The sequence below is a fragment of the Corapipo altera genome, unplaced genomic scaffold, assembly GCF_003945725.1.
Source record: "Corapipo altera isolate COAL_440 unplaced genomic scaffold, ASM394572v1 142, whole genome shotgun sequence".
Lineage (NCBI taxonomy): Eukaryota > Metazoa > Chordata > Aves > Passeriformes > Pipridae > Corapipo > Corapipo altera.
The window spans coordinates 1700615-1710908 of NW_020884966.1; the positions used below are offsets into that span (position 1 = coordinate 1700615).

A 10294-nucleotide genomic window follows, 5' to 3' on the forward strand; every position below is an offset into this window, starting at 1 on the left:
CAAATAAACTGATCTCTAAATTGGTCCTGATAAAGATATTTCACTGAAAAGGGACACATGGCTGTGTCATCACCACTGCATCTGTCCCTGGAAATGGAATTCTGTCCAGACTTGATTCTTAGAACAGCAGTGATGTTAGCAGTGGAAATCCTGAACATTTGGAGGGGTAGCCCATCCACCAGCAGAGTTGGTTATTTGCAGCTGTACCTATTAAATATTGAATCACATTCCAGTGCATTGTGTCAGAAATCCTGAATAAGAAGTAATTGCATTTTTTTTTTTTGGTTTGAAATGCCAGAGGAGTGACCTGGTGACAGAAATCCTCCTTTCCCACCCCCTCCTCTGCTATGGAGCTTTAAATAACTCCTGCGCTTGGAAACAACCAGACAAACCTCTGGCACAGTCCTGGAGAACTCTCAATCAGCAAGATTTCTTTATGTTTTTAGAGTAGAGAGAGATAAAAGGGTTTGGGCTGAAATGTGTTGATTGGTGTTTGTCCAGGAGTAGCTGGACCCCTAAACTGACATTAGACTTGCCATGTCTTGATGAATTTAAATACTTTCACTGTTTAAATGTTTAACACAGATAAATTATTTGCTCATCTGCCCTTAATGATAAGGAATCAGTGAGCTGCTGATTTAATTTAATTTTTGGATGGAAATGCTCTTTCTACACATACTTATTATTTCCTTTGGGACTCATATAATAACTTTTTCATCCCTTCCCTCTCTTGCTTTTCATAAAACACCACTTCACTGTGGCTTGGTACATTTGTTGCCCAAACCTTCAAGCAGCAGCTTTGTGTAAATGGAGCCTTTTCTACTTTTTTTTCTTTTTTTTTTTTTTTAATTGATTTTCAGGTTTATAAAAAACTGGGTCAAACCCATTTGGCCCTAATGAACTTCTCCTGGGCCATGGACTTGGATCCCAAAGGAGCCAACAACCAGATCAAAGAGGCCATTGATAAACGTTACCTTCCTGATGATGAGGAGCCAATAACTCGAGAGGAGCAAATCAGTGAATGTTACCCCTATGAATCAGGTTTGTATTCCCAACCCCTGGTCATTTAAGGAGGTTTTTTCCACTCAGTTGTAGGAAGAATCCCAGGTTTAATAAGTGAAACGTTCTGCTCAGCAAGTAAGAACTCCAGAGGCTCTTCCTTCAGCAGGATCCCTTCATTTTTCCTGCTCTGGGACATTTCTTTAGGTGTATTAGGGCAGAGATTGTGATAACTGTAAATTCCTACAAATCATGAGGGCTGTAATATCATCCCAGGAGAGCAAGACCTTCCCAGGGCTGCAAATGTTCCATCATAAAGCATCAAATCATTCCAAAGTAGCTGAATGGCAACTGAAATTTGTCTGTAGGGGCTTTGTCAGGAATTTAAACTGGATGTTGGGTGAAAATGCTTGGTGTGCTAAACATAAAAGGTGGCTTTTGATGGAAGCCATGGAAGCAGTTTGGTTTGAATGAAGAGAAAATAAAACACTTTGGGGAATAATCCACAAAAAGGAATAGCCCAGGTTTGTCTTCTCTCAGCTTTTGATTATGAGTTTAAATTCCTTTGACAATCATAAGTGTTGACCTCTTTGCAGACTGAAGTAGAGATAGAAAATAAATGCTGATAAGCAATTTAATTCTTTTCCTGAAGAGAAGAAAATATAGCAGGGTTGGGATTCTTATTAATAAACATATTGTCCTGCAATTCCAGATCCTCAGCTGAAAAAGTAGGAAAAGTTGACAGCTGTCTATCACATTGATTTTTATTGATCCTGTGTGCTTTTTAATATGGGAAACTTACCCTGCACTGCTCTTCCTGAAGTATCCATCTTTTTTTTTTCCTGCTGTTGGAATTGGGTTAATTTAAAGCCCCAGCTCACTGGGACTGAGCATGTTCTGACCAGGAGATGGAGACAGAGACTGGAACTGCTGAGCAGCAGCTGAGCAGCACAAAAAAAAAAACCCACCAAAACCAACCAATCATCAACAAAAAAAAAAACCAAGCAAAAAACCCAACAGCTTAATTTGTCCAATAAATGTAAACAAAACCAAAGTGTTGGGCTGTGTGCCACAGTCCAGCCTCCCTGACTGTGCAGAGAGACTGTCCCAGAGTTCCACAGCCTCAGCTGAACGACTCTCTTGGGATACATGAGACAAACTGAAGTAATTTAAGGTAGTTCTGGGGAAAGGGGGAAATTGTTTGGAATATTTTGGGTAGTTTAAGGCATTTTGGGCATTAAATTGCCCCCTGGGGGACTGACTGTGTCTGTTGTGCAGAAACCTGGAGTGTTTTCTTTAAACCAGTAAAGTGCCTCTGTGTTTCTCCACATGAAACAATTGAGTATTTGGGAATTTACAGTTAATTTCCTCGATTGTGCTCTTGAGAGCAGAGTCCAGTCATCTTCCTGTGTGGGAAGAACAACCCATCATTAGATATTTGCCTTTGTTCTGACCTTAACAGGCATAGAAGTTCAGTATTTAAGGGTGACCTTAGGTACTGTGTCCCGTGTTCTGTGTCAGGGGAGCAGGGAGAGCTGCCCAACCCTCCTGAGGTAATTTTGGGATCCTCCATGGATCCCTCCCTGAGCAGTGCTGGAGATTGCAGGCATTTAACAGAATGGGGCCAAGCAGTGGGTTTTGTTAATGTGCTTTGTGGTTTATTGGTGTGTACTTTGTGTGAATTCCTTTGGAAATTCATTTAGGATCAAGGAGCAACGGGTTCAAAGTGAAAGAAGGGAGATTTGGGTGAGATATTGGGAAGGAATCCTTCCCTGTGAGGGTGGGGAGGCCCTGGCACAGGGTGCCCAGAGAAGCTGTGGCTGCCCCTGGATCCCTGGAAGTGTCCAAGGCCAGGTTGGACAGGGCTGGGAGTGACCTGGGCTGGTGGAAGGTGTCCCTGCCCATGGCAGGGATGGACTGAGATGAGCTTTGAGGTCCCTTCCCACCCAAACCATTCCAGGTGTCTGTGATTTCTTTAGACCCCTTCAAGCTGTCAGGGCTCAGCTTTTGAAGGAAAACGGGAGAAGCCACGTGACTTTCAAACACTTGGAGGGGGGAAGCCCAAAGCTGTTGCTTTTGAGGTGCTGGAGAAGGTTGTGGAGGGATCCTGGCAGTGACCCAGCCCCGTGGGGTCTGACCCCTCCGTGTTCCTCTCTCTGCAGTTGGCACAGACGAGTCCCAGGAGAGCAGCATGACGGACGCGGACGACACTCAGCTCCACGCGGTGGAAAGCGATGAATTTTAACCTCCAAGAGCCACTGTCTGAGCTTGAGTGTGTGTGACTGGTACTGTCGTGTCCTCCCCTTCCTTTGCATCCTGGGTCTTCACCTCTCTGAGCCAGCACTGTCGTCGACCTCCACTGACACCACGAGTGCACCTCAGCCCCGACCTGTCCCAGGGTTCGTGGCAGTGCAATATCCAGCTGCTGCTGAGTCTCACTACTTGGCTCTTACACATTTATCAAAGTGACTGAGGAAGAAATGCTGGTTTTGGACTCCCCTTTGCTGGAAAAAAATATCATGGAAGACAGACTTGTGGTTTGCTGTATGGAAGGCGGTAGATGTGGGGATAGTACTAATGACGAGGTGTCTTGTTCTTTTTCCAGAAATGTGTCTTAGTTTGGGTCTTTCTTGGTAAGCAGAGTGCTGAACCTCATTTCCAAGTTCTCCAAGGACAGTGGTGACAAACAGGACTTTTGCATATTGTAGTGTTTAACTTAAATGCCAGGGAGTGTCCATGACCTTAAAGCTGCAGTGTCTCCAGTGAGCAAACACAGGACTGGGAGCGTGTCCCACCACGGAAAACACCCCGTGGCCCTGCTTAGAGTGCAAACTGCAGGAGAACCACATGGCAGGATCAAAGCTTTCATCAAATGCTTTCATGTTCTAACCATGAATTAATTTATTCACCCGGTTTGGGAAAGGTCAGTGTTTACTTTGTACTTGAGTCAGCACCACCTCGCTTCGTTTTTCGTACACCCCTTGACTTGTTCTTCCCCTCTTGAGAATAAAAATTAATAAAGGGCAAAATCAAGAGACAAACAAGATACAAGTGTAATGTGACAACATCAAACCCTTAATCCTGAGAGACTGGGAAGACTGTGGAAGCCTTAATACAATCAGAACCTTGGTCCAACACCTCCAATAACTGTCTCGGGTTAGTATCTCATTAGACCTGTGATCACTTCTAAAACTCTTTTGTAAAGTGTGGTCCAAGCAGGATGCAAAAATGTGCAATTATCAGTCTTTTTCCTTATTTTTTTTTTTAAGCTGTTCTTTCAGTTTCTCACTCCAGGAACACTTTCCTTTTCTCCAGGGGCTGTTTCTCTGAGGAGGAAGCTGCACCACATTAGCAAGTCCAAACTGCTCTCTGTAGCCTTCTGCAGCAGCAATTGGTGCCCTTTGTGCAGTGATGACAAAGAAAGTGTATGATATAAGCAGTTTTAAAGAGCAATTTATGCCTAATAAATTGGGAATGATACAAATTTCATAGCAATGTATTTGTTGTGATCAGTCTTAATTTTTTTAAAAGATCTATTAGTTTTTAGGGGTCTCTTAGTTACCTTTACACTTCAATTTCTTTTAAATTGTCCTTGGGACATGAGGGACATCTTCTGTCCCAGCTCTTCTCTGCTCAGAAGCCACATGGACACCTTTACCCTTTGAAAAATCATTCCCAAGTTCAGAGCAAAAAAATAGAAATTCTCTGGTTCGTTGGTGTTTTTTGAGGTAGGAGGATGAGCAGGGGAAAACAGGCTTCAACTCCCCTCACAGTGTGAAAAGGAATCTCCAAAGTCTGAGGAACAATAAGACATTGAAGGAGCTTTGTGCCTCTGCCACATCCCTGTGCTGGGGCTGGAAGGTCGATGGATTGACTGGAAAATCACCACTATTTTGGGCTGGATTGAGAGTCCCAGCTCTCACCCCCCTTCCTGGGGCTGCAGCTGTCAGGGGTGATTCCCCTTCCTGCAGAGTCTTCCCTGAGGAAGGCTCAGGGCTCAGGTTTCCTGAGGGGCACCTGTGGCACAGCTCTGAGTTCCCCGTGTCTCTCCTGGGGTGGTTTTCCCACCCGGCTGCAGCTTCCCAGCACATCCCTGACATGGAGGAGTCTGAGCAGCACCTCACAGTAAGGTCTGGAGGCAGCATTTGTGGAATGCCACTAATTAATGTGTTAATTGGCTTCCTTTTGGTTCCCAGCAGGTTTTCCAAAGCAGGAGGAAGCAGGTGCTATTCCCTTGTCCATAACAAATGGTGGTGTTTAGGTGGGGACCAGAGATCCTGGAATCTAAATGGCTTTTTCCCTTTTCTTCTGTTCCCTAAAAAAATGAAGTAAAACTTCCAACCCCCTGGAAAAAGCTCTTAATTCAGCTGGGATCTGACAAGGATATTCATGTTACCTACAAGATTTAATACGTAAAACCATCCCTGGCTTTCCATGTACATCATACCTGGAAGGGATTTTCCTTTTTTCCCCAAGAATCCCGAGTCACATTTAGCCCTTGCTGCTATTTTACCTTCTAAGGAGAAACACAAGATTATTATTGAATTACTAAAATTTGGCTCTTTGAGGAGGGGCAGGGAGGAAGAGTCCAAGCATGGAGGCACTGGCAGCCAGGTGAGAGCAGGTGTCCACTGAAAAGAATTAGGGAACTGTCATTTTCTTACAACAAAACTATGGAAAAAAAATGCAAAGTGTGGGTGTGGTGTTACTATTTGCATTGAAACAATGTAATTTGTCCTTTTTTTTTTTTTTTTGGCTTTTCTTGACTTTTTATTTCAAAAATTGTACAGTCTTAGGGGGGAAAAAAAAAGTCTTTTCTGTTAATATATTTGCGATTCATTAAAGGATGTGGAAAATCCAAATAAACTACTTTTAAAAGCAGGTTTAGCCCCAGGTGCTTTGGGATGGGGGGTGGGATTTGTCCTTCAGGAGGTGGAGAAGTGTGGCAGAGGTTGGGAAGGGTTTGAGGACACACCTCGGGGCACACGGGGGCTGTTTTCTGTCCTGTGCTACCTGGGGATCCACCTGTCACCTGGATCTGCCCCAGGCTCCCAGTCAATGGGCTGGGGTGGAATTTGGGGTGAGGGTGGGGGTGTCACACCTGAGGGAAGGACGTGGAGCTGATGGGAAGAGTCCAGAGGAGGCCCCGGAGATGCTCCAGGGCTGGATCCCTCTGCTCTGGAGCCAGGCTGGGAGAGCTGGGGGGGTTCACCCTGAGAAGAGAAGGCTCCAGGGAGAGCTGAGAGCCCCTTCCAGTGCCTAAAGGGGCTCCAGGAGAGCTGGAGAGGGACTGGGGACAAGGGATGGAGGGACAGGACACAGGGAATGGCTTCCCACTGCCAGAGGGCAGGGTTAGATGGGATATTGGGGAGGAATCCTTCCCTGGGAGGGTGGGGAGGCCCTGGCACAGGTTGCCCAGAGAAGCTGTGGCTGCTTCCATCCTGCAGCGACAGGAGATTCAATAACCTGGGCAAGGAGCAGGTTATTTTTATTTTCACTTTTTCCTGCCTCCCGTAGCAGCTCCCGACACCGTGGCTGCAGCTGCTGTCAGTCAGCAGAGAAGTCATTCCTGTCTTGTACTTCCAGAGCTTCCCGGGAAGGCTCGTGGCTGTGCGGGAATTCCTCCTGCTGCAAACAATCATCTCGGATCAAACCTCTCACCGCTCGCTTTTCCCCACAGTATCAACCTAATCCAGTGGTTTTTGAGCGCCGAGTTTGGCTGGAAAAGCGCCTCCGAACTAAACCCTTTCCTAGCTGCCTCCCTCTGTTTTCTGCCGCGTTTCTTTTGATCCCGGACATTTATTATTGTGTCTCACAGTTAAATTCTCCGTAGCCAACTTCCCGCCCGGCAGCAGGAGCCGAGTTGTTCTTCCTGTGTCTCGGTCGCAGCGTCCCCGAGTCGGCTGGAATTCGGGTGATATCCGCTGGAATTCGGGTGATGTCCGCTGGAATTCGGGCGATATCGGCTGGAATTCGGGTGATGGAGCCGCGCGGGGCCGTTCGGAGCTGGACTCGTCCTAGTGGTGAACCGGAGCTTTGTTAAGCTGAGCTTTAGGTGCCTCCAGAGAAAGGCAAAGCGTTGCCGGGATTGATTTATGAGCTGCCACACATCGTTCCGGGTCTGAATCCCAGCCATGCAGGGAACACCAGGAGTTGTTTGTGCCTCGGGATTTCCAGCTCGGGGATGTTTTTGGGACCTTATGAACACCCACAGCTCAGTGGGGCAGCACACTTTGTTCTGTTGTTCATCTCTAACTTTGCTGCTGCAGCATCTTCCTGCTTTCTGTCCCTCTGTCCAAGTCTGTGACTTTATTTGAGCATGAGCTGATCCAGGAGCAGGAACTGCTTCATCTTCGGTTTTAGTGGAGCAGAAGAACAGGGTTTCTAAGGCAGGGAGTCCTGTATTCCTGATCCTCCAAGGATCAGGGTTTAAAATTCTGTTAACACAGAAAATAAAATTTCCTCTGCTTATTTTGCTGACCCGTTTTTCAGTGTTTGTGGAGCACTGGATTTGTCTGCTAGTTTGGGTCCAGCTGCTGTAGAAACCCTGGGAGATGCTTCTGACTGAGCAGGGACAGGAGAGGACTCTGTCCCTTCCTTGGGGTCACAGCAAGGACCCCGACACCAAACACCTCCTCAGCCTCTGGGCAGAGTCGTGGAGCAAATCCATAATTTGGGAATGCCAGACCCAGAAAAGCCTGTGGAGGTGGAAACAGGACGGGGGGGGGGGAAGGACACTGAGGAGCTGCTGCAGCAGAGATGTGAGACTGATGAGAAGTGGGGGAGTGGGCACAGCAGTGACATGTGGGACCTGGGCTGGGGGAATGTCCCCTCCCCAGAGCCAGATGAGCTGGTTTGAGGCTTTACTGGGTTTCTCAGCACTTCAGCAGGAGCTGGGTCACCCCCAGTGCCTCTGCAGCCTCTTGACCACAGGCACCAACACCTCCCATGGCTCTGGCTGCATTTCTGGTCCATCCCTCAGGGTTCTGGGGTCCTGCCAGCCCCTCGTGTCATGTTCTGACCTGTTTCCACCTGGGATCTGCTCTCCTGGCCCAGACTGTTTGACTCAGCCTTAAATGATGGAAGGATTTCAAAAATCCTGATGGCACAATAAGGGAAAGTGTCAGAAACACCTCCCAGATCAGAAAAAAAACCCCACAACATTCTCAAAGGTCATTCCATCAAAACTACCACAGAAATTCACATCCAGAAAGGAGCCACATGTTCCTTTCTGACATCCTTTGTTCAGTTTAAAATCTCTTGTTCCCAAATCCAGCAGTTCATATCCACCTATGTGTGGAACAACAGAAATCCTCTGTTGCCAGGATGTTTGGAAAGCAAGCTGAGGGAGACAAGAGGATTAGTTGCTACTTTCTGCCTCTTTTGGATTCTCGTGTGTCTCAACAGATTTAGAGAAGTCTCTTTCTGGCAGGTGTTTCTTCTCAGTCCCATTGCTCTGTGGGAGCAGCTCATCCACTCACCTGCTTTTAAACACTTTGTCACCTGCAGAATATCGTCATATTCTGGATTTTCCTGGATAACCAGGAAAAAACAACCTGGTTGCAGCCACCTTCCCTGGGGAGGGAGGGCAAGGACAGTGTGTGGGGGTGGTGGGTGAGGCTGTTCTGTGTGGGGCATCCACAACTTTAATTTAAATAGAGGAGTTTGGCCGCTACACTGAGTGGGTCCCCCCTGCACCAGAATTGGTGTGGAAAATTCCTTTTGGCCCTGAAACAGAAAATATCCACTGAAAAGACTCTGTCTAAGAACAAGTGTGGTAAATCCTCTGCCAGGGAAGGAATTTTCCTGCCTCCCCACACTGGGTGAGTTCCCCACGTCCAGCCCATCCCTTGTAAAGTCTCCAGGTGTGTTGGTGTCTCCCTCTCCATCATCACTGTCCAGTGGATGGACAGACCTGGACTTTGGGGAGGCTCAGGGGAAAGAAATCAGAGCTAAAACCTGACACAGCTTGGCTTCCCAAGGAGACAAAAATGGGAATTATCTCCTTCGGTCCATCCAGCAGAACTCTCCCCAGCTCAGTGCTGATGGTACAAACCATCCCAGGGATTCCTGAGCAGGGCTTTGAGGATCAGGGTGTCATCTGTGGAAACGTATTTGGAGCATCTCAAACGTCCTCCTGGTCCTTAAATGGGCCTTACAAAAAGGAGGGACAGTGATTTTTACACGGGCAGGTAGTGATGGGATAAGGTGGAACTGTTTTAAGCTGAGATAGATTTAGATTAAATGTTACAAGGAAATTCTTTACTCTGAGTTTGGTGAGGCCCTGGCACAGGTTGCCCAGAGAAGTTGTGGCTGCCCCTGGATCCCTGGAAGTGTCCAAGGCCAGGTTGGACAAGGCTTGGAGCAACCTGGGAGGGTGTCCCTGCCTGTGGCAGGGGGTGGAATGAGATAGGCTTTGAGGTCCCTTCCAAGCCAAACCATTCCATGGTTCTCTAATCCTCCCCCCAGCTCCACTGTCCCAAAGGGAAACAGCAACTCTGTTCTCACAGAAGGACCATCAGTGAGAAGTGAAGGAGTTCAGCTGGTTTTCAGCCTGCAGGATGTGGAGTTGGGCCTCTAAATTTCAATTAAACCTGGCCTGTGACTCGAATAAAAACTAAAAGGCAATTGAAAAAACCAACAGTGGAAGCAGACGAAGAGCTGCACCGCTGTGTCCCCCCGGCCGTGGGCAGGAGGAGAAGCCACTGGCAGGTTTTCCACGTGTGAGAGAAGAAGGTGACGCTGAGATGACCCGGAATTCAGCAGCGTGTGGCTCAAGAGGGACCGAGGGGGCTGCTGGTGTGTGGTGTGGGTTGGATTCCGCGGGGCCCATGGCACAGCTTGGGGACAGCCTGGCACAGCCACGGGTGGGGGGCACACCGGGCAGTGGTCCACTGGTGTCCCCCGCGGGGCAGCGATGGGGCCGGGGCGCTGCTGTCACCCACGGATGTCACACCTGCGTGACACCCGCCTGGCGTGATGCGTGGGACAGCGGGACACGGGGCACCCGCGGGACAGGACCCCCCGCGCCCCGGGGTGACCCCCGGCCCCTCCGCAGGTCCCTCCGGTGCTGCGGGACCCTCGCCCCGCACGGGGCACGAGTGGCCTGCGGCCCGCGGGACACCCCGCGCGTCCCCCCGGCCCCGACCCGCTGCCACCCGCGGGACACCCCTCGCCCCGCGCCCCCCCCGCCGCCCCCACACCCGCACCCCTTCGCCCCCCGCCCCGCCGCTCCCGCGGCCCGGCCGGACCCTCGGTGCCCCGGGGGGGCTGCGCAGCGCCCGGACCCCCCTGC

General features: G+C 49.0%; 1 protein-coding gene across 6 annotated transcripts in view; it reads left to right on the forward strand.

Moving 5' to 3' along the window:
* Positions 1-5880, forward strand: part of CDC27 (cell division cycle 27) — a 31790-nt gene extending 25910 nt beyond the window's left edge. For 4 of the 6 annotated variants that reach the window (XM_027664764.1, XM_027664765.1, XM_027664766.1 and 1 more), the window contains 2 exons: positions 861-1041; positions 3162-5880. In XM_027664764.1, the coding sequence (XP_027520565.1) occupies positions 861-1041; positions 3162-3244 (264 nt within the window). In that variant the 3' untranslated portion in view covers positions 3245-5880. The remainder of the gene's footprint in view (positions 1-860; positions 1042-3161) is intronic. The other 2 variants (XR_003531147.1, XM_027664767.1) reach the window with 2 other exon arrangements.
* The last annotated feature ends 4414 nt before the right edge of the window (positions 5881-10294 follow it).